Consider the following 23123-nt stretch of genomic DNA (forward strand, 5'->3'; position numbering starts at 1 on the left):
ATCCTCGTCCGTTCTGGCCTCCATGAACCATCCCTTCACTCCCTCGAGGGAGTTCCGGTTGTCTTCTTCTGGGGCAGGCAGGTTGCCCCCTGGGAGTCTCAAAATGCACCTGACCTTCAGTCCAGACTGTTCTGCTGACCCGGCTCCGTGTCTTCCTTCCGCAGGGGCTGCGGGGTACTCTCGTAAGCTGGGGAGCAGAGGTACCTGTCCAGCCACGAAAACCGCTACCACCTGCTTCCCCCTGGTCCCTGCCTCTGCGTGGCTGGCCGCAGTGGCCCTGGTGGCAGGAGCCTGCAGGGTCTGCATGCACTTGCCAAGGTGGGGGAGGGGATTCTCTAGACACCTTTACCTCTCCCCTTGCTTCTGTGCTGCACCACGGAGGCATGTGGTGCTCACACCTGTCCACAGCTGCCTATGACGGAGCAGCACCCTGACCCACTCTTTAAAACAAGATTTTTTTTTTAACTGCATGGCATGACTTGGTCAAGCTCTTCATAGAAAGCAGCTCATAAAATCAGCCTCCAAAACACACTGAGGGAGGTGTCATCATCCCGTTTTGTCATTAGGTGACCCACCTAAGGTCACACAGCAGGTAAGGACTGTGTTCTAAGACCAGAGCTTGTGCTCTGACCCGTTCGCCCTGGGCTGAGTGGCCCGGATGCCCCAGCCCCCCATCCTCCTGCGTCACACAGAGCCAGCCTGGGATGTCCCTGGGAATTCTTCCCCTCGGCTGACCCCTCTGGAGGGAGGCCGGTTGACTGGCAGGAGAGAGCAGGGCCGTGGGGTCAGCCAGGGTTTCTGAAGACCCCGAGACAGCAGCGGCTTCCGCCCTAGTGTGGCCGGTGGGCGTGCAAGGTCCCAGAGCAGCACTCTCAGGATGAGCCGGGCCGCTCTCCGAGACGCTTGCCTTCCTCGTTCTGAGGTTGCCCCGGGAGGAGAAAAGCACTTCCTCTTTGGCTTGACAGTCTGCCCATCTGCGAACAATCAGCTGGTGCTCCCTGCGTTCGGCCGTTTCTGCTCCGCTTGGCGTTCCCATGCCACCGGCCCGCCACGTGACGGAGCGGAGGCCACGGGTTGCTTCTCCGTCTGAGCTGCACAACGGAGGCTTGTCCGTCAGCTTTTCTGTGTGGTCCGGGCCCCACGGCCGCGCCTTTCTGTTTATTCATCTGCAGAATCTGGAGGGTCCTGTGCCCAGTGCCCAACCCCTCGAGCTCGTGCCTTGCTGTGGCACGCTGGGGCAAGAGGGAGGGGGCGGGACCGGATCACAGAGTGTTGGGGCTGCAGTAGGCCACACGGCTCCTTCTGGGGGGCACTTGGCCCCATTTCACAGATGGGCAAGTGGAGGCCACCCGGCAGACGGAGGATGGAACCCGGGCCTCCTAGGGTCCAGGCTGCTGCCCTCTCTGCTCTCCCAGGCGACAGACCTTGGGGCCACTTTCTCTCGTCTGTGTGAGAAAGCAGCTAGTTCTCATTTTGGTTGGAAAAACCCATGTGTAGGCTCACTCCCGATGTGGGCAAATTCCCCTGTGCTTATTCGCAAGTCAGGCAGAGGAAGTGACTTCATGGCCCCGAGTGGCAAGTCTCTCACAACTGTCCTCCCCACGAGGGTCTCAGGTCCGCGCTTCCCCGAGGGTCGCTGGTCTGGCTGGATTGCTCCTGCCTTGGCCTGTCCTGGGACGCGGGGCTGAGGAAGCCCAGAGGGGTTGCTTGTAGCTGTGTCTGGAACGTTCCCCAGGTCCTGGGGTGGGAAGGAATGTTTCCCTCCCTCGTTTGTGTCTCCCACTGGAGAGGTCGGGGAGACGCTCCAGTTAGCCACAGCTACCTGGGGACCTGGGGGGATGACAGAGACACGGGGGCCAGCACTGAATTTAAAACTGGTGCATTTGCTCAGACCCTCCCATTCTTGGTACCCTCCACTAAGAAAGCTGAGTGTCTGTGGAGAAGTCGTGAAAGTCCGCGAGCCTCAGTTTCCCTAAATATAACATGGGAGCAACGTCCGATTTTGCAGTTCCGCAGGAAGAAGGGAAAAATTAGAATAAGGTAGCGTGTGAAAGGGCTGGAAACAAAACCGATAAAATCGTGCTGCCGTGACTTCGTTGAATCGGTTGATCTTGCCCAGCAGGGGCAGAGATTTTCCTGCACCCTAGAAGAGCACGCTCTGCAGGAAAAGCAGATGGTGGCCCTCCCAGAAAGCAGCCCCGAGCCCAGTGGCCTGGCCAGAGAGCGGCCCTTCGTGCACCGGGGTCTCCCTCTGCTGTCGGAGGCTTGGGAGGTCCCCGGGCCGGTGCTACTGAGTTGGGTCACTGAGGTCCCTGGTGGGGACGCACAGCCACGGCAGGGACTGAGGAAGCCATCTCTGCAGACGGGGAGCCCGTGGCAATGCAGCCCTGGGAGCCACGGAGCATGTGAAAATGTCCCCGTTGTCACTGACGGCCTAGGCCGGGGGTGGCTGCACCCTGGAGGGTAGGCAGGCATGCATGTGTGTGGATACACGAGTGTGCATACATGGCTGTAGGTGTGGGAATGTGTGTGTTTATTAGTGCGTGTGAGTATAGGTATGTGTGTATGAGTGTGTGAGCATAACAGTGTGTATGTGCAGGTGAGTGTGCCTGTATGTTTGAGTAGGTATATACATGTGTGCATATGTTTCTATGTGTGTGCGAGTGTGTGTGGGTGTGCCGGGGACACACAGGTCCTTTGGTAAGTGAGGGGCAGTTTTGCAGGCCGGCGGTGTGGCTTTAACCTCCAGGCTCGCGCTACATGAGCTGTGATGGCGGGTGGGGGGTGAGGGGAGGAGGCCGCTGCTTCTCAGACCATCCCGTCTCTTTTCCTTCGACCTCCTACCCGTCCCGAGTCAATGCACAATGTGCTAAAACTGAATTACTCCCAAAATGTAACAAAGAGATGAAAATACAAGTCCCAGTGTAAAGTTCTCAGTGGCGACAAGCCCGGCGTTCCTCTGAAATTGCTGTAAAGGTTTCCAAAAGCTTCCTGCCAGGTTCTGTGTAGGGCCACTCGGGGTCGAGAGCAGCGGCAGAGTCCCGGGTTCCAGGGGTGAGCTCTGTGCAGTGTCGGGCGGGGTGGGCCGTGCTGGGCGGGCCAGGTGGGTGGGCAGAGCTGAGGAGAGAGGAGGAAAAGCGCCTGAGAGCCCTCAGCCTCTTGCCAGCCTCGAACCCCTCCAGCCCGTTTGAGCAGGGAGACTGGCTAAGGAGAACCAGCAGGGGACAGGGATTTGGGGCCAGAGTGAGGTGCTCAGATTGCACTTCCAGGGCCACACTGCCTCCGCCACCACCCGAGCCAGCAAGACGGGTGTCCTGGGACCCCGAGTCTCCCTCCGGGAGCTCATTTCTGAATCAGATGCCCTGGGCGTGTGCATCTGTGGGTTGGCAACCAACCTTCGGCCTTGCTGGGAGCCCCACACTGTGGCGTGTGTTGGCTTCGTCTGGAAGTAGCTTCACACGTGCCTACCGTGTGCAGGCGCCCGCACGCTGGTGCACATTCTGTACAGAAAAGCGTGCTCCCTCCGTGTCTCTCTGTCTTCTTTCCCCAGCGGTTTCAAGACACCTCCTGTGCCCTTTGGCCCGGGAAGTCCAGGGTAGGGATGAGTGGTTAAGGTGGGGCTGAACACTGCTCTGGGGACGCACAGTGGTCTCCCCTGGCCTTGTGGTCGCAGTGGGAGCTGTGCCTTTGAATACTTTTTCATATTCTCTTACTTAAACCTATGACATCTGGTGGCCATCGCGTCCGGAACAGACTCCGCTCTCCCCAGGACGGTGGCGGTGTGCTGAGAAGGGCTGCTTCTTTGCGCTGCTGGGGGAGCTGGATGGGGGGTGACACTTGGTGAAGGGGGTGCCATGGCGAGGCGACCCTGGGGTGGCCCGCGTGGAATAACCGGTGGAGGGTCCAGGTATCTGCCGGTGCCTCCGGCCCAACGCTGTCCCGGCGCAGCTGCCGAAGGAAGCACGCCAGGCCAAGGGGCCATCCCTGACGGTCACTGCTGTCTTCTCGGGGTGGGCGTGTCCTCCAGAGCCAGCAGGACCCGTGCCACGGAGCCCAGGTCTGGGGTCTTGTCCTCAGCCCCCTCCAGGTTTTCCCAAAGGCCTCGGACACCCCGCCCCCCCCCCCCCCCCGGCCCACCCCATCTGTCCTCCAGGCGGCTGAGGGTCTTCTCTGTGCTTCCGTTCCCAGGGCAGGACGACCCCCACAGCTTGCGCCATAAGTACAACTTCATCGCCGACGTGGTGGAGAAGATTGCGCCCGCCGTGGTTCACATCGAATTGTTCCGCAAGTAAAGACCGGGGTGGGGGCTTCTTCCTTTTTCTGCCGCGTCGGAAGCTTCCGGCAATACGTGCTGCCCGGGGCAAGCCGTCGGGGCTCCTTCTGGGCCCCTTCACAGTGTCAGAGTCACTGAATGTACCCCCCGGGGGGGAGAGGGTTTCTCCCGGAAGATGTGCTCCCGTTTGACTATGGAAATCTACCTTCCTGACCCTTCCAGGGGTTTGGGGGGCCTCTGGCCCCGAAGAGGCTCCCGTAGCATATTCTCTAAGTGGAATTCCCTTCGAGGCGTATAAAAGTCGGCCTAACGTTCCATCTTAGAACGTTAAAACAAGCCCCAGATGTATCATGACGAAGGCTGGGCGTGGGTCGCCGCTGGGGACCCCCTTCCGCAGCGCGGGGAAGAGTGCGTTTCCAGGTGCTTCGGGTTTGACCGGCTGCCCTTCTGCCGTCCAGGCTTCCTTTCACCAAGAGGGAGGTGCCGGTGGCCAGTGGGTCCGGGTTCATCGTGTCCGAAGATGGGCTGATTGTGACCAACGCCCATGTGGTGACCAACAAGCACCGGGTCAAAGTCGAGCTGAGGAACGGCGCCACTTACGAGGCCAAAATCAAGGACGTGGACGAGAAGGCGGACATCGCTCTCATCAAAATTGACCACGAGGTACGTGTGTCTGTCCCCCGCTTGCGGAACCGGGTTCTCGGGCTCGCAGGCTGAAGCTTGCAAAGCCCGGAGAGGCCTCCTCTCCTCTGGGGACAGCAGCGACCCTGGACTGAACCGGGCAGATCTGGGCCAAAGGACGGCAAGAGGAGATGCTGCCTGTTGCCTGGGGTGGGGGAGGGGCAGGGGCTCCTGGAGGCTCCTGTAACAAATAAGACCAGAGCTGTGAGACCAGAGAGTTTTGGAAATAGTGTCGTGCGTATTTATAAAGCAAAACCACGGGTTTCCAGAGAAATTGTAGGTAAGCAGTGGAAATTGAGTCTCCCTTCCATTCTGAGGCAGCTGTTGTTGCAAATTTGTGCATTCTAGGTTTGAGGACAAACTGGGGTCTCCCAAATTAGGTTTTTTCAGGGTGACTTCCTCTGTTTTTAAAACAATACTCCATACTTAGGAAAGTTTGGGGAACCTTGAATTCAGACAAAGCAAGCGGGTTTCTTCCTTATAGAACTCCCCGGAGCTTTTGGTATGCTAATGTGCATATGACTGTTTTGTAAAAGGGTACCCACCCTTTTACAAAAAATTGGAATGATCTGAATATGGGATCTTTTGGTTTCCCTCCCTTCCCACAACTGAAGCACAGTGAACTCCATTTGGGAAATGCTGTGTTCAGACATGGTTTGCTTTCTACTCAAATATCGTCCTTGAAGTCCCTTTTGCTCTGTGGATTTGTGTAGCGAAATCTTCGTGCCTGACATGAAATCCGGCTCTTACTGGACACCAGAAATTCCCGCTCGTCGGAGGGTTGGTTGGTTGCGGAGGTCTGGCGTGCTGTGTGGCATACGCCCAGTGAGATGCGCTTTCTGGTTTCTTTCCGCCCTCGGTCTTTTCCTGACTTGGTCAGGAGGGAGGACTCCGGGGGGAGGGCTGGCATCTCGCTGCTGGCCAGGAGAAGGTGGCAGATGGAGAGCCCGGAGGGTCTGCTTTTCCAGCTCTCTGCGTGGCTACCTGGATGTGGGTGGGTGACGAAGCCCCGCCAGGGTGGTCCCGCACGGGCCGTGTCTGACGGTGCTCTTCCTCGGGGCAGAAACGGCTCTGCCCCCGGGGTAGCCAACTGGCCCCCAGCAAGGTGGCGATCGTCTGTTATTTCTGTTGGGTCACTGTGGGCTTGCTGGTAACAACGCATCTCTCAAAGCGTGCTTATTGGTCACCGTGTAATCCTGGTAACGTCTATTGGATAAGCTCTAATGCCCTTATTTGTAACTTCCACCTCACCTCCTCCGCCAGGCAGTCCTACTCTCCCCATTTGGCAGAGGAAGAAACCGAGGCTCGGGAGGCTGCCCGAGGCCACGCCGCCGTGCTGTGGTGGAGTCACACAGGCTTCCAGGTCAGCCAGGCTGCTGCCCCGCAGTCGCCGAAGGCCACAGCCGTCCGTGCGATGGCTACAGCCGGATTTTAAATCAACCACAAGGCGGCTGGCTGTCCCCATTTAGGGACGCTGCTAGGAAGGTGTCCAGGATGTGGTAGTCTCACCGGACGGAGGCGGGCCAGAATAGCACATCCTGGGGCCCCACACTGGGACGCGTCAGCTCCACCGAGACCTTGGGAGGCAGCCAGCCTTTGGGGAGGGCTGGGCCGGGTGGGGCGGGCCGGGCGCTGGCCTGGGTGCTGCATGAGCTGCCCTCACTGAGGGGTGGCGCACCTGTGGAGTGTGTGGGTGTGGCCTGCAAGGCTGCTGGTGGGGGCAGGGTGGGGCTTCTTCTCAGATTTGGAGCCAGGTGTAGTGGGAGCAGGTGTCACCCCTGGCAGGCCCCGGCAGGGTAGGAGCGATCTCAGCCGTCCGCTTTGCGTAGCGGCTCCTCCGACCTGGCTCCCGCTGCCCTGGGGGTCTTGCCCTTCCGCCCCCAGCCTGCTACTTGAGATGTGTTTCCAGCTCGAGAAAAAGGGGCTTGCCAGTTGAAAGGTGAACGAAGGTGGCTTTTTGAAATGGAATCGAAATGAAAGGATATGAAATTGCAGACACCCACACAAGAGACTGGCTTCCGAGGACGGAACACCTTTTTTTTTTTTTCCCGCTGGTAGTAGTTGGAAGTGGGGAGAATGCAGATGCCTCCTCCAGCCCCTGCCTTCGCCTTCCGTGGCTGATGGGATGATTCAAGAAGGAGGGCGTGTGCAGACTGGCCTGGAATGAGGCCTCCCTCCCCTTGGCGCGTACGCGGGGTAACAGTGTGCGGGCTGTGGACGGGGCGGGGGCCTGCCTGGCGTGAGTCGCTCTCGGGAGTGACAGGAGAGAGGAAGCGGGGCAGGAAAACCCAGAGGAGGCAGAACAGAACCAACCAAAGTTGGGCTGGGGGTTGAACGTGATTCCAACCGGAGCTTGCCAGGTGGGGCCACGGCCCAGCCTCCCAGAGCTATTGCTAACGGCCACAGCCCTGCCCCCGACAGGGCCCAAGGGCTGCACTGTTGGCTCCTAATCTGGGCCTGTCTCTTCCCTCCAGCATCATGATTTCGCTTGAAGGGACCCCCGTTCCTAGAAGGGGTGTTCGCCCCACATTCAGTGACTGGAAAGGACCGTGGGCATCTGTTGTCATTGACACTGGCCAGCAGCTACCCTTCCGGAGCAGCGGCCAGCATGTCCTTTGGGGTCTGCTTCTCCCCTCACGGGCGGGACCATCAGTCACGGTGCCCGTGAGCCGCCAGCGGACCAGGCAGACCCTCCCCGGCGGGTTGCCGCTGGCTGTCACCCACGCGAACACCACGTTGGGTGCAGCCGGCGCAGCTCCCGCAGCCGAGATCCCCGGCACTGCCTGAGTGCCGGCCCTTTCTGCACCCGACTCGCCTCGTTTTTCTTCCATTCTTGGAGTTCCCCTCGCATCTCCAGTAAACCCCCCTGGGCTCGAGGCTGCCAGAGACATTCTGGGCCTGCGACCAAACAACGCTTCTCCTGGCTTCTCCTCGCCGGGGAGACACATGTGCACTGGCTCTCCCCGCTGAGCCTTCAGCGGGGAAAACTTCTGGACGCGGGCTTGCCGAGCCAGCGGGCCCCTCGCGCCTGGCCAGCCTCCCCCTGCGGAGTCAGGGGGAGGGGGTGGCCCCCGGAGGCTTCCCCGGAGGAGCCGACCTAGGGTTTGGAACTCTGTTTCCTCAGCCCCCGGGTGGGAAAGCCTGGTGCAGGAGGGGGGCGGGGGGGGAGGGGCGCAGTGTGCACACAAACATTTTAATAGGAAGCAGCTTTGAGGGCAAACTAGTTCAGCTTCAGATACAAACTGTTTCCAAATGTGCTCAGCTTGACACTGGCCGTGTCTGCAGAACATTTTCACTCCGTTTCCAAAGGCAAGCATTTTGTCTTTGTGGTTTTTTCCCCGGTGTAGTTGAGAGAGAGATACAGTCTGGGGGTGGGGGGGGTGGGGGGAGAGCTCTTGGCTCGCTTTAGGGCACAGCGTGAGGCAGAAATACTGGGAACATCCCGAAGAAGGTGAGAGGGGAAAGGGGCTTGTGTCGCAGCTGTTTTCCCAGCAAACACACAGGAGAAGAGCACCCCCCCCCCAACCAATGATTGCAACACTGAGGTCCTGTCCTATCTGTCTGTCTGTACACAACCCTTGACCCATTCCCCGCTGCTCTCACTGAGGGCGCTTGGCCCCTCCCCACAGGTCTGGCCTGCCAGGGCGCCCCCTTGGCCCCCTCCCTCCACGCCTCACCCACCCTGATTACCTGCCCCCTCCTCTATCGCCTCCCCACCTCCACATCACTCTGGGGACATATATCCCCTGAGACAGTCGCCTGTCACTGTTTAATCCCTCCTCACCTCCTTATCATAATTACAGTTGACTTATTTGTGTGTTGATTTAAGTTCGTCTCCGCTGCTAGAGCGAGGGACACGCTTGTCAGGTGGTAGGCGGCCCCAGGAGGCACTGTCCCAAGTGTGAATGCCAGCACCTTCTGCTCGGAAGGAAGCCAGCACCCAGTGCTCCACTCTGTGGGTGCAGGGCTGGTGAGTGAGGGAGCTGCTCTCTGACTGATTTTCAGATGAGATGATGGGGCACCAGCCAGGTTGCAGAGGGGCCCCCCACCCCACCCCCACCCCGCCTCCCACCACTCTCTTCCCTCCTGACTCCAGCCAGCGCTCCTTGCTCCCCAGGGCTGCCTGGGGTTTGGACGGCAGCCGACAGCCGGCAGAGCCGGGGCTCCAGCAGCTTGTGGTCTTCGCTAACTCAGGGAGCTGGCGAGGTGCTGAGGCTTCCTGTGGGCGCTTTTCCCTGACGCCAGCAGCTGGGGGAATATTTGGAAGCAGCCTTGTTGAGGCTTAGGAGGGGGGGTGTTTTTTTTTTGCCTCAACCCCAGACTGGTGTCTGTTCCCGGCCCCCTTTGGGGCCAGGTACCACCTACAGACCTGTTTGAAGTGGCTGAAAAGTGAGACCTGGGGGTGCTGGGGCGGCTTTGTTTCCAGAGGGTTCTTTTACTGCTGAGCTGGCTGCTGGGGCCGCCCTGTGTGACATGCAGAGCTGGGGTCCGAGGGGTGGGGGTGGGGGCCTGGTGCCTTTCACCCACAACACCCCTCATCCCACCCTCCTACCCCCGGGGCAGAAGAGCAGGCTCTGGTCTCCTCTGGGCCTCTCAGAATGTGGCTCTTTGTGGGGGGCGGGATTTGCCCCGAGTTCTCTGAGCGGGGAGGGTCCAGGCGTCCCCCAGGCGTGCCCCGAGGGGCCGGTGCTGAGACAGAGAGCAGCGTGACTCTGGCCAGCCCTGCAGCCGGCTCCCCTCAGACAAGCTGATTGTGAGAAGGCGCTGACTAAGCGCCAGCTCATCCAGAAGCGCATCAGGTAACAGAGGGCCTGCCTGCTCCGGACTGGCTGCCCGGCTCCCAGCCCGGCTCCCTCTTGGAAAGAGCGTGTGAGCCTCACCCGCCGGCCCTAGCCACCCTCTCGTCGTGGTTTTCCACCTTGTACTCCTCCTCCCCCCTCCCTCTGTGCTGATCTCGGGGTGTCTCTCTGTCCTTTCTCTCCCCAGACTTACAGAGCTGCCGTTGCATTGGCTAAAGGTGCCACAGACCCTGTGGCTGTCCCCAGGCTTCCATTACCATATTGATTTTTACCATTTTTAGGGGGCGGGAATCTATAATTCATCAGGCAGCGGCGACCCAGCTGGGGGAGGGGAGGCTGCTCCCCTCCGGTCCAGGGGCAGAGCAGGACGCCGCGGCTTCCCGCAGTCCCGATGGCATTCCCTGTGGAATGCGACAACCAGACCGGCCAGAGCAGGCCCTGGTGTGTGCTCTCTGGCCCTGGTTCAGGAACTCAGTTGATTGAAGGAAATTCTTTGGCGCTGCTTTTCTCTTAATATGGTAATGCCTTTTTTCACTCTGGCACGCTCCCTTCAGGAATTGGATTAACGCTGTTATTTATGGTCCTGGTAAAGCAGTGGCCAGCTTGGTGGCTCTGCATTTATCGGTGGCCCATGGGGAGTGTGTGTCCTGTCCTCTTCACAGAGGGGGACATGCACTGGTGCCGCTGGACAGTTTGGTGAGTGGGGCACAGCGTGTTAAGAGTCCAGGGCTGGCCATCTGCGGCTTCCATCCCAAATCCAGCCCTCCCTCCGTTCGTGTAAATAAAGTTTTATTGAAACACAGGCACATCCATTCCTTTAGGTAGAGTCTATGGCTGCTCTCGCCCTGTAACAGCGGAGGTGAGTAGTTCGGATGGAGACCACATTTATTTATTTTTTGGCCTTTCACAGAACAATTTGCCAGCCCCCCTGGGAGACCCTGAGCACCCTGTCCCGGAGCTGCTGAGGGTGCCGAGATGTAAATATGCTCCCGAGACCCCAGTGAGGCGATGCCCTAGGTGACCAGAGAGGCTGGTGCCATTTGCCCTGTCTCTCGGGGGCATGGCGCACCTTGGCTGCGGCTGCCGCGTTGGCTTTCCTGGGTTACACAGAAAGAGGCCTTTGTCTCACCCGTGTGTCTGTAACAACGTGGATTCAAAGATGCCCTGCGAATTATTGTCCAATTTTATTTTAACTTTGTTTTATTCTTATGGATTCCATTACAGTTGTCCCAGTGTTTCCAACCCTTCGCCCTCCTCCGTCCTGCACCACCCCTGCTCCCACGGCCCACCCCACCCCATTGTCCACGTCCCTGGGTCACTGGTACATGTTCTCTGTCTGGTCCCTTCCCCTTCTTTCCACCCTCCCCCCACCCCCTTCCCTCCGGCAGCTGTCAGTCCGTCCCCCGTACCCATGTCTCTGGTTCGCTCCTTAGCTTCTTTTGTGGATTATATTCCTCCGGTTTTAAATCATGATGATCTTCTAAGGTCTGGTCTGCTCATTCTTTCACTTACCCTTTATTCATCCACAGATTCTGTCAATATTAAATGAACCTCTCTTTTGGCTGAACAGGGTGTTAAGCGCTGAGGGTGTATCAGCCACAGGGACGCGCCGTTAAGATCACCGTCTGGGGTGGGAAGCAAGCAAGTTGGAATACACACGACGAGTGCAGAGAAGGAGGGAACAGGACAGGAGGTCGGAGGCACGGGGTGGGGGCTGGGAAGAGACCCCCCCGCAGCTAGGGTAGGCGGTGACAGTGTGCTGACTGGAAGGAAGAGAGAGCAAGCCCGGCGAGGGGAAGAGTGGGGGGCGTGCGTCCTTAGCTGGCCTTTTCTGCCTGGCCTGGAAGACCCAGACCTTGACCGAGGGCAAACCTGTTTCCCAGCGAGCTCGTGAGAGCCTTCCAGAGCACAAGCCGTGTGCCCGTGCAGCTGGTCCGAGTGCTGTCTGCCCTCCTCACTGGTCCTGCGTCTTCGGGGTTCCCGGTCCCAGCCCGGGAAGCTCCCGGGTCTTACGCACTCTGTCTCCCGGGAGTCCCCAGTGCCGAGGGGTCCTCACGAACCGGCCGTCCACCTTCGCTCACCGCAGGGTAGATCCTGGCTCCCAGAACCGTGGCAAGGAAGAAATAAGACTTTCTGGTGAACGGAGGGCTGAGTTTTCTAATGAAAGTGCTCGTTAACAAGTTACTTTTGTTAATTGAGGCACCAGAATCTGATCAGGAGAACACATGACTCATAGTGTTTTCCTCTTTGCTTTGGCTACCAGGCGGCTCATAGAAACCTTCGGCCCTGTGGTGAGAATGTTCTCTATAGCCCCATGTTATGTCATGAATGTATGTCAATTAACTTCTTTTACTATGCCCCGTGCCGTGGACCATTCAAATAATTTTTATCTAGCGGAGGTTGTATGTATGTGTAAGATTTTTAGAAATGAAGTAGAAAGGAGCTAGATATCCTGGTGAGCCTCTTGGCGTGCGGCCCAAGCTCCAAGTGGCCACAGGCAGCGAGGAGCCAGTGCGCCTCCAGCCCAGCAGACTCGGCACGGCTGCGGCGTGGCGGGCGCTGAGCCAAACAGAGAGAGACCGCAGCCCTTCCTGGCGGGGACCTGGCCGGTGTAAGCCGTCCCCCTTTGCTCCCCTGAACGCTGGGCCAGCAGCAACCTTGTGGACAGCTGGAAACCAGCCTGCCCCCCAGAGCCAGCTACCCAGGCCGAACCCCCCGGTGCGGCTGGCCCCGATTCTTGGGCTCACCCCACGTTTGAGATCCTGATGGAGCTTTCAAGACCTGATCTGTTGACTCTTTCATTATTCACGTTCGTGGACTCTTATAAATGTTTATTGGCCGAATGCGGTTGTCGCAGCAGCCGCCAGGATGACGTCAGGGGGTGGAAGTGGGCATCACAGGGGCTGACGTAGGGGGGAGACAGATGGTAGACTTGACGGAGACAATGTTTTGTCTCCTGTGGGTGCCCCGGAACACGCACACGCACTGGCCATGGCGCTCTGACCTTCAGCTGTTGACATTTGGCGGTTTGAGCAGCAGGACTCAGGGAGCGTCAGTGAGGCCCACACGCCTGCTGTGGCTCAAAGGAGACTGAATGTCGTGGCGTCCGTACACGGGAGGGGACGGTTGTTTCGATTTTTCACTTGCTCTTTCTCTCCCTCTTTTTCGTTTTTGCATAACCCTCCTCTGTTCTTTTTCTCTTCCTTTCTCCCGCCAGCTCCCCAGTCCTCCGGTCTCTCCCACCTGAACCCCTCCCACGCCTGTTGCTGTCCCCTTCTCCTACCTCTGGTCTGCCACCGTAACATGTCAACTGGGAAAACGGATGGTGGCGATTTGGTCCCACCCTCCATCGGATCTCTGAGTGTGTTGGTGCTCTCAGCCCACGGTGCAGATCCTTCCTGCCTTGGCCTCTCAGCTACCTGGCCTCGCCCACAGCCCACCTGCTCCGTGGAGCCCCCCTCCCTGGTCGTAACCTTGCCCTTGTTATCACTGATGACTTCTGCCCTCTCTCATCTGAATCCCAAGCATCGCACTCTTGGCCCACAACCTCTTCCCCTGGCAAGAAGGCTTTATGGATATGTGACCCGGGTATCCCCAGGCCCTGTGCTCAGAAGGGCTCCCTGGTTGAATGTTCTGGGGTCACTGTCTTAATTTGTGCCTTGCCACTGAAGTCTCGTGAGATGATGGAGTGTGTGCTGGGGGGAAGGAAGCCTCGGCTCATGCCTTTCTCTTCCTGCCTCCTTCCCACCTCCCCGGGGTGGGTTCTTGGCCTGCAGCTCCCTGTCTGCTGAGAGCCCCTGGCCCCAAACAGCAATCACTGCTAGTGCGTCCTGGTGAGGAAGGAAATTGTAATGCCCTCGAGATTGTCTGTCCCCCGTGGGTTGGGGCCTTTGGGCTGGGGAGATGTCCGGCTTGTCCTCCCCACCCCTGGCCGGCCGTGCAGGGGTCTGTGCAATAGCTGTGGGTCAGAGCTCTGGGTCCTGGGCCCCTCGGTCTGCACCCCCCCCCCCCCCCGCGAGCATCTGTGCCCCAGGGAGTGCGACGAGACATAGCAAATAAAAAAAAATCAGGACAGCTTAAGAGAGAGAGAGGCGTGGAAGGAAAGGAAAAAACTTTATATTTTAGTGCTTCTGCTGGCACTTCAGTGCCTTTACTGGCATCTGGGTTTTTATTTTGCCCTGAGCCCTGCAAATTCTGTAGCTGTTCCTGCCTTCAGAAGCTCAGCGCCAGCAAACCTCCGCCTCGCCTGGGTCCACAGTCCACGGCTCTGCTCACCCTGCCAGCCCTCCTGGGCTCGCTTCCTCCCTCACCGGGCTGGTCACTGGCTCGCAGACCCATCCTAGGTGCCGACACCCGCCTCGACTCCTCTGCGGCCCAGTGTGCTTCTCCTTCGCAGACTGGCAAGTTCAACGGCAGTGCCCCTTGCTGGGCATGGGGGGCGTGCTATTTTCCCCGTTGCATATTTTTTCAAGAAAATGAAAGGTTAGCATAACTGTTTCCAGAAGGCACATTGAATCACTCTGTTGAGTCACAGCCCGTTGCTGCGCCATTAGCCTTTGAAGCAGACCCTCAACACCCAGGACCAGCCTGGAAGCGAGCGTGCTGGGCAGCTGGCGGCGGAGGCTGTGGCTTCTGCAGATTCAGCAACAAAAATATTTTTGTAACGGGAGCGCTTTCTACTTTTCAAAGAAGAGAAAGAGGCGGCGGACTTGCCTCGTTAGGTTAAAAAGCAAGTTGCCAGTTTTTCCTTTAGCTCCAGTGGTTTGTTTTATTGCTCTTGTCTCGGGGCCTCGGGGGAGGAGGTCGCAGTGAAATGAGCACTCAGGGGCTGGTGGGCCAAGCCCCGCGTGGCCAGAAGCTGAAACGGGGGCGGCCCCTGCTGAGGCAGCATCTGGAGTGTTCCAGGAAGCGGTAGGTGTTCTCAGGGGTCATCTGATGCTGTGGGGGAGTCGTGGGAAAGATTTACTAGGGACTCCCGTGCTTGTTTTGATCTTGCCCATTGAACTGCTGTCTGCTAATAGGCTTCTTGGGTAGTCAACCAGGTCTTCCGGAGAGAATCCTAACTGTCAGAGTGGGGGTGGCCTTGGGCATCCCCACGCTCCACTCCCGCATTCCAGAAGTAGTGACACCAAGACCCACAGAAGTCCACGTGGCCCAAGGTCACGGGGTGAGTGAGTGTAGGACTAAGACCCAGTCCAGATGGCTGCTGCCTGGGATGGCGTGCTCCTGGGACACGCGTGTCCCGGTGCCGTCATACATGTGTGTGTACTCGTTTCGTCTGTCTCCATTCTGCACCGCCCTCGGTGGCTCCGAAGAGGAAGTGGAAGCAAGCCATGGGCCTGGGGGCTGTGACTCAGCTGAGCCCAGCTTTTCTTCCCGGGGCGGGGGGTGGGGGTTCCAGCCACTGTGATTCAAGGCAGCAGGAGCCAGGGCCACACATAGAGCCCCGGAGGCAGGGGCTGCGTGCAGGCTTGCCTCCACGCCCAGGCCCGGGCTTGTCTGAGGACACCTGAGGCTCCCGCCGGCGGAAGAAGAGCGTGGCCCCGGGGCTGCAGGAGCTCAGCTTCCTGTGGCAGGCCTTGCCTCAAACCCCCCATCGCCCTACTGTGTGGTGTCTCTGCTCCCGTCCCCTGCCCCTGTGGCCCAGGCCCGGCACAGAGCAGCTGGCCAGCTGTGCTCTGAGCATCTGGGCCAGTGGGCAGAGTGGGCCGAAGACAAGAACACCGGGAATGGGAGCACAGAAGACTCCAGTCCTGGTAATGCCACCGCCCAGCCGGGGGGCCCTCAGTCCCCTGGGGAGGGGAATGGGCACAGGGCTTGTCCCGTCCGTCTCCTTGTGAAGGCCGAGGCCCGGGGCACGCAGAGCATGCGTGCGCGGCCTGGGTTTGCCTGTGGCTCTGCTGGGACCCCTTGTGCCCTGCTGACCACCACTGAAAATCGGAGGCCACCACTTTCTTTGGAATCAGACTTATCTTGCCCCCACCCCAACCCCCCCCAAAAACCCGCATGAAAGCATGCTTACTAGAGTCCTTTCTACACATCGTTAGGTATTAGGGTCACCACTCTGCAACAAACCATTTACCCCCAAGTTTGTTTTAGGTTCACTCCTGTTCCACCCATTTCTAAAGCAGGCAAACCCTGAGCCAGCTATGGCCGCCACGGGGCCAGGTCCCCTCACCAGTGGGCGGATGAGGGCAACCTCATGCCTCGTTGCTGGCCCCGTGGGTCCACTACCCACGGGGAGGAAGGTGCTGGGCCCTCCTGGACCCTCTGCTCTTCTGAAGAGACACACAAGGTGAAAAGATCTTTCCTTCCCCTGGGCGTTGCCACGTCTTTCCGTGATGCCTGGCATGGTGATGGCTGTCTGGTGACTGTGAGAACAGGCCAGTCAGACAGAAGGAAGGAGCCTCCTCTTCTGTTGTCCCTCAGCCTTTGGAGTGACCGGCCCTGGCACCACCCTGCCCTTGAACTAGTGGCTACTTACTCTATTTTGAGTTGGGTTTCCTGTTGTGTGCCACTGAAAACTCCCTCATGGCTACCCCCAAGCCATTTTGGCTGTTGATCTCTAGTTAGCCCTTTGGGAAGATTCTGGGCTGAGCTGACCTTGGAAATGGAGACTTGGGCTTTGTCTCTTTCTACTGCCGTGCGCCCTGGTGGCTTGCGTGGCTCTCTGCCCGGGAGACAGTGAGCCTGGGGGGCACGGGCCGGTTTCGCCGGTCTTGGTGTTCACCGAGCCAGGTGCTTTGGGGACGCTGGGTGAGAAAGTTCCCTTTGGGGTTGGCAGTGCCCCCAGGAAGACCACCGCCGGGCCTGCTGGTCCTCATTTGTTGCAATCTCAGCGAATGCCAAGAGCCTTCTTTAGTCCGACCAGCCACCAGCCTCCTTCAAGTTTTAGCATTACGTCGGCCACACAGTTCACATCCTGCCTGCAGCTAGCGTTCGGGGGTTTAACACAGACCCGGTGAGTCTGGAGTCTGCACTGGGACTTCTGACTCCCTCCCCAGGCCCTTTCTCCATCAGCAGGGGTGGCAGTCGGCTGACAACTCAGGTACTAGGGGGGCTTATGTTTTCTTAGCCTCGTCGGCCCTGTCGTGAGGGTGTCGCTCAGCAGCAGCGAGGGCTTGCAGAGTACAGGGTGCGGGGGTGGGGGTGTGCACTTCATCCCAGAGGACCCTCTCCTCTGCTGCCTCCCAGGCTCCCCGCTCTCATGAGCACGAGGGTGGCCTGGAGGACTGGGCTGTCCCTCGTCCTACAAGGACTTGGGCCATTCCCGAGCTGCGGGCTTTCTGGGTGGGGCCCCAGGGCTCCAGCGTAGTAGCTCTGATGCAGAGCCCGGAAGCTTGGCCTTGGCCACGTCGTCGGAGCTTTCCCAGCTCCCTGCTCTGATGGGCTTGGGCTTGCGTTTTCATCCCCCCAGGGGCGGAGCAGGCGGCATGAGGACCGGGGCCCAGGGCGGCCTTCTCCCAGCGCCCCCTGCTCCTTTCAGCTGCCGGGTGGAGGAGGATGGTCTGCCTTCCGCTTGGGAGGCATGCGGCGAGGCTCCGGAGAGATGGCAGCGAGGCTTGGGAAGTGGCTGTCCGGAGGGGGACTGGCATCTCCAAGGGGGCTGGTGGCCGGGGCTACGTCAGAAGAGCTCAGGGGGCGCCTGCAACCGGGAGCCTGGGGGCGCTTTGATGCGGGTGGTGCAGGCACCTGCCTGCAGACAGCCTGCAGACGGTCTCACCAGGAATGAGCAGCAGCGTTTCACGTGGGCAGGGCAAGGCCCGGCGTGGCTTTGCGCTTCTGGCGGTATCTGCATTTCATCTGCCCGAGTTCCCCCGTGGAGCGTATGTCTGTCTAGACAGCTGTGGAGTCAAAGGCTCAGTTACTGCGCAAGAATTTGGCCAGCCGACCTACAGCCGCATTGAGCAGACAGGCCCGAGGTGAGGGTGGGGGTGCAGAGTGAGCCCTGCTTGGCTCTGGGACAGATGGGGAGCCTGATGCTGGTGGGGCCAGCTGGCTCCCCAGAGCTGGCCCCCAAAAGGCACTCCGGCTGCACGCAGAGCCACGAACCTGGCCAGGTCACGTCTCTGTCCCATGTCACTCCCTCGAGAAGGCTCCTGCTTTGAACACTTAGAACTCTGGGTCAACACATCCTAGGAGTGCAGGCCTCAGAGCTGGGGAGCCTGCCTTCTCGTTCAGCCACGCCGCTCATTGGCTGTGAGAAGTTGCTCCTCCGAGCCTCAGTTTACATGTCGGTGAAATGGGGGGAAGTGCGCTCCACGCCCCCAGGTGGTCATGGGAGTGCTTTGTCATCTGGGCGGCCAACGGTTCGTTCCCGCATCTCGACTCAGGCTTCCTGCCACGCCCCTCCCCTTGTTCCGTGTCTACTTGCTTTTTCTCACGATTGTCCTTCGTCGTGGGTGAAACGTGAGGTGAGGCCTGGCGTTGCCCACTGGTGCAGCTTCGGCTGACCGGCCCTTGCGACCTGACTTCTTCCTCTGCGCTCGGTGGAGATGGGTTTTCAGGAGTCTCTGGGCTGAGTGGCTGATGTCCACTTGTCCAACTCCGCGGCCACGCTTGTCCACGGGGTTCCCTGGGCATCCCCCGGAGGCCTGGCCCTGCCCAGCCCGTGTGGCTGAGCAGCATGCAGGCCCTCGCTGCTCTCCCCACGTGGGGGTCTCTCCCTGTGTCCTCACCGCTTCGGCACACGCCCCACCTCAAGCGTTTGCCTCCCTCCCCGTCTCTGGGCCTGAGCTCAGACTTGCAGAAGGAAGTTCCAGAAGACCCTGGCTCTGGCTGCTTCGCCTTCTAAACGCCCTGAGACCTGGGGGCCCGGGTCTGGCTGCCTGCCCAGGGCGTGGGGGTGGGGGGCCGTGTGGAGGGGAGTGGCAAGTAACTTTCTGATGTGGTTCCCAGCTTGTGGCTGAGCTGATGTGAGCCAAGCCCACCGTTCTGTATTTAAACTTGATCGCGTGCACGGAAGTAGGTGAAAAGCCACGGTTATCTCGGGCAGCCAGGCGGACCAGGGCCAGGGGCCTGCATCGTGGTGTCCCCTCGCTTACCCCTCAAGCGCAGCCCTGAAGGCTGTTCCCAGGCCCTGAAGGAGCAATAGTGTGTCCCCAGGGGGCCTCCCCATGGCTGACGCCGACTCCTTCCCGCCCACCCTCTGCCCAGCGACTGTTGGATGAGCTCATTCCTGGCAGGGGCGGCTGGCGTGGGCCCAGGGTAAACAGGCTGTGCTGAGCTCGCTGGTGTGCCTGGACGCCGGCGAGCTGGGGGGGGGGGGGGGGGTTGGGTGTGGGGCTGCAGGCCTGCCCCCCTCCAGAGCTGCACCGTGCTCTCTGGCCTCAGGTGACCCCCAGGTCAAAGAGTCACTGTCAGGGCAGACCCGTGGCACCAGCCTTCTCCTGTGGGGAGTGCTGGGTGACCCGGACTAGCCTGTGGGACTTTGGTTGGTGAGGTTTCCGCCACTGTGTCTGCACAGACCCGCATGCTGATGACAACAACCGACATAACAACAACCGACATTTGCATGACGCTTACGGGGCCGCTTATGTGCTGTTTAAAGCGAGCCAGGCATTACTCAAAGAGCTGCTCGGGTCTGAAGTCTGAATTCTCACACCTAACCGATGAGATGGATGTGCGACATGGTCCCGATTTTCCAGATGGGGACACTGAGGACCCAGGGTCAGAAGTGCAGGCCGGGGTCTGGTCGGGTAGCCCGGCCAGGGGGCCGTGTTCTCGGTCACCGTGCTCGAGGGGGCCTCTCAGGGTGTGCCGACGGAGGGGCATCCCTGCTCCCACCTCTCTCTCATGAAGTCACCTTCAGGGGCTATATCCTTCCTTCAGCATTCCTTTCTCCTCCGGGACCTTGCTGGCCCAGCAGCTTCCTGAGCAGCCCCTCCCCCGTTGGGGTGGGGAGGGCGTCTTGGTGGCAGGGTGCTGCTGTGTGTGGTGGCTGAGTCTGGGGCCAGGGTCACAGCCCTGGGTTTAAGTCCCTTTGCTAGCTCAAGTCGTCCAGTTGCTTGGAGCCTCAGTCTCTTCATTTGTTAAATGGGCCCCCCTGTCACCCCCACCTTGTCACCCAGTGTCTTCTCCATCCCTGGTGGAGGACATGCTGGAGCTTCGCTGGTTTCTTCCCACCCAACCTCCTGACCCTCCCGACCCCCCCATCCCTTTTGGGGGTGGACAAATAGGGGGCCCTTGCATTGCAGTTTGCGTGAGGCCCGGGCCAGAGCGCTGCCTCCCGGGCCTGGTCCACACTGTAGGGGGCAGCTGTTTGCTTTGACTCGAGAACAAAGGCAAAAAGAGTTGCCTGGCTCTCGGGAGGAAGGGGGGGCGGGAGGGCCTAAGGCCGCCCCGATGGAAGCCTTGCTGTCTTCAGCCTGGTGACTCGAGCTGGCTCTACTTGTCCCATTTTGGTTTAAACTCCGCCTTGTCTGAGGGCTCCGACTCTGCCCAGCCTTCACGGGGCATCCAGGGTCGGGCTCGTCGGGCTGATCTGCCTGCCAGAGCCAGGAGCAGAGGTGGTCCTTGCATCTGGGGTCCTGGATGCCCTGCTGCCCCACCCCCATCTCTGCCGCTCGCCGGAGGGGCCACGGACTCGGCACAGGACGCACCGGTCTGAGTCAGTGCAGCCCCAGCCCTCGGTGCTCCCGTCTGCCCAGGACTCGGGAGGCCGCGCCTGTGAGAAGGGCGGCCAGCTCCAGCCTGCCCCTTCCACCCAGTGGCCTGTGGTCTCAGCGTCCTCCCTGGGCCTTGGGCCCCAGGGTGACCCCAGGCAGCCTTGCCCCAAATCTGCAGCGTGCCTCCCTCTGTCTCCTGGTCTCAGGGGGTCAGAGTAAGGCTGTGCTTGCTGGTAGCTTGCTGGTAGCTTAGGACCTGCCGAGCTCCTAAGGTGGCCCTCGGTAACCTTCCCACATTTTCCTGGGCGAGTGGCTCCAGAGCTCCTACGGCTCGTGGTGATGGGTGGGTGGTCGCGGGTGGGCAGGCCCGTAGGACCGACCCGGATGGCCGCAAGGCCTGGTGTGCCCAAGTGCCACCGTGGCTCAGCGTGCACGACCCAGGTGCGAGCGCCTGTCCTGCTGACCACACGCTGCGCCGCCCGCCTTGTGGTTCCAGGGGAAGCTGCCGGTGCTGCTGCTCGGCCGCTCGTCGGAGCTGCGGCCCGGGGAGTTCGTGGTCGCCATCGGGAGCCCCTTTTCCCTTCAAAACACGGTCACCACCGGCATCGTCAGCACCACCCAGCGCGGCGGCAAGGAGCTGGGGCTCCGCAACTCGGACATGGACTACATCCAGACGGACGCCATCATCAACGTGAGCCCGGCCGCGGCCGTCTGCTGGGGTCCCGCGGGTGTTGGGAAAGCCGGGCTTGGGGACCGGGGCTGGGGTCCGACCCTCAAGGTGCTGCATAGGGAGGGAGTTCCCTTCGAGGCCCTAGACAGGTGAGGCTGCGGGCTGGTCCTCGGCCCCTCCGCCATCCCCGGGGACCGCTGTGAAGGGGACTTCAGATTTGCCAGGGTCTGCAGCCTGCAGGAACTCCCCTCCCCTGGGGCCCTCGGGGGCACCGCTGTGGCAGCTGGGTAGCCGGAGGGATGCTCACCCTGGCAGGGGCCCTGCAGTGCCAGCAGGGGGTTGCTGCGCCTTGGGGCGCCCCCTGAGCGTGACCCCTGCACTACCCGATGCCTGACCAGGCCAGGGGTTGCTTGCTCCACACGATCTCAGAAGCGGAATCTTTTTTTTTCTTAATTTATTTATCTTTAGAGAGGGAAGTGGGGGAGAGAGAGAGAGAGAGAGAGAGAGAAGAGAGAAACATCAATATGCAGTTGCTGGGGGCTGTGGCCTGCAACCCAGGCATGTGCCCTGACTGGGAATCGAACCTGCGATGCTTTGGTCCGCAGCCCGTGCTCAATCCACTGAGCTACGCCAGCCAGGGCGGAATCTCTTTAAAATCGCACTTTCCCACTTCAGTTATCTCCCAGTAGGGCTGACGTCCATAAAAAGCAATGTTTTCTCCCCCCTCCACATCCGTCTGAAATAAATAAGAAACACAGCATTCGGTGCACTCGCTGCCTCTGGTAGGTTTCGTTCCCGGGCTTTCCGGTGGTCCGCATGAAGTAATGGAAAGACAACAAGCCACGCGGACTCCCAGCCCCCGCAGCAACGCAGGGGTCACCCAGATCGGGGGGCTGTGCAGGCTGAAGTGCCGGCGTGCGGCCCCGGTGGGCCGCCGGGCTGCTTCCGAGAGAAAGTTGTGTTGGGCGTTTTAGGGAGTTCATAGTTGGCCTCTGAGCTTTGGAGGAAAAAAAAAATCCACGTACGGCATATCTAAAATCTTCTGAAAACGGTTAAGGTCCCTTTTCTCCCAGCAGCATGTTCGGGTGATAGGCACCAATCACAGGAAAGAGCCTGCACCCAGGAACCTGCCGGGTGGGGAAGGAGACTGGGGTGTGGGAAGATTCAAACTCTAACCTTTGCATTTTTGCTTAATTTCAGTATGGAAACTCGGGAGGCCCACTCGTAAACCTGGTAAGGCCCTTTTTAAAAATCTGTGCATATGCTATTTTGGGGGGTTGTGTTTTGTTTTTTTTTTTTTGCTTGCTTTTCAGACATGAACTTGCCCACCATATTCATTCTTTTAAAGTGAAACCCGTGAATGTCCTGTGTCCTTGTGAATGACCCTCCCTATCTTTCTGGGCAGAGCAAGGGATGCTGGAGCCAGGGGTTGTAAGTTATGCCAGGGGACACGCTTGTGTTTCCAAGCCGTGAGTCAACGCGGTGGAATGCGGGTCCCCCGCCGGAGTAGCCGAAGGAGCAGGCCTTCATTTTGGAGGTGTCAGCAGTTCCTGGCTGTCCCAGAAAGACGTCTCCTTCAGACGAGGCCTCCGGGCTGCCGGAGGAGCCGTCTTGGCTTGCCCGCAGTCTTTGTCTTGGCTGGGAGCCCTCCCTTCAGGCCTGGCTGGGATGAGGAGCCACCCCACTGTCACAGATGTCACTGAAGCCTCAGAAGCAGACTCTCAGGGCCAGGGCACAGCGAAAAGTCTCAATTCTCATCTATGAGGGGTGTGACCGAGGCCATCTTTAGCAAGGCCCGGGGTGGCCACGCCCCCGCTGGGGACGCCTTCTCGGTGCTACAGGAAGTGTGCAAGGCGTGATTTATACTCTCTTGGCCAGTTTCCCTTTGAAGCCCGAGTGGAACAAACCGTTTACCGAGAGTGTTCAGAATAAGGGTGGCCTGGCGTGAGGTGGGGCGGGCCTGCTCTTCCCGGAGCGTTTCCGACTGAGTAGCGTTGACTAAACTGGGTTTATCTGGAAGCAAAGCACGCCCTGCAGGCTGGCTTCTCCCACGACTGCAAGCCCGTCCCAGACAAGCAGAGGAAATGAGGCCA

The 23123-nt window shown here is 59.7% G+C and overlaps 1 protein-coding gene across 1 annotated transcript in view; it reads left to right on the forward strand.

Annotated features, from left to right (window-relative positions):
• The window catches only part of HTRA1 (HtrA serine peptidase 1), a 47495-nt gene that overhangs the window by 18806 nt on the left and 5566 nt on the right, over window positions 1–23123 (forward strand). The window contains exons 2-5 of the mRNA XM_028512236.2: window positions 4189–4288; window positions 4732–4936; window positions 20857–21051; window positions 22231–22263. Coding sequence (XP_028368037.1) covers window positions 4189–4288; window positions 4732–4936; window positions 20857–21051; window positions 22231–22263 — 533 coding nt within the window. The remainder of the gene's footprint in view (window positions 1–4188; window positions 4289–4731; window positions 4937–20856; window positions 21052–22230; window positions 22264–23123) is intronic.

The sequence above is a fragment of the Phyllostomus discolor genome, chromosome 5, assembly GCF_004126475.2.
Source record: "Phyllostomus discolor isolate MPI-MPIP mPhyDis1 chromosome 5, mPhyDis1.pri.v3, whole genome shotgun sequence".
NCBI lineage: Eukaryota > Metazoa > Chordata > Mammalia > Chiroptera > Phyllostomidae > Phyllostomus > Phyllostomus discolor.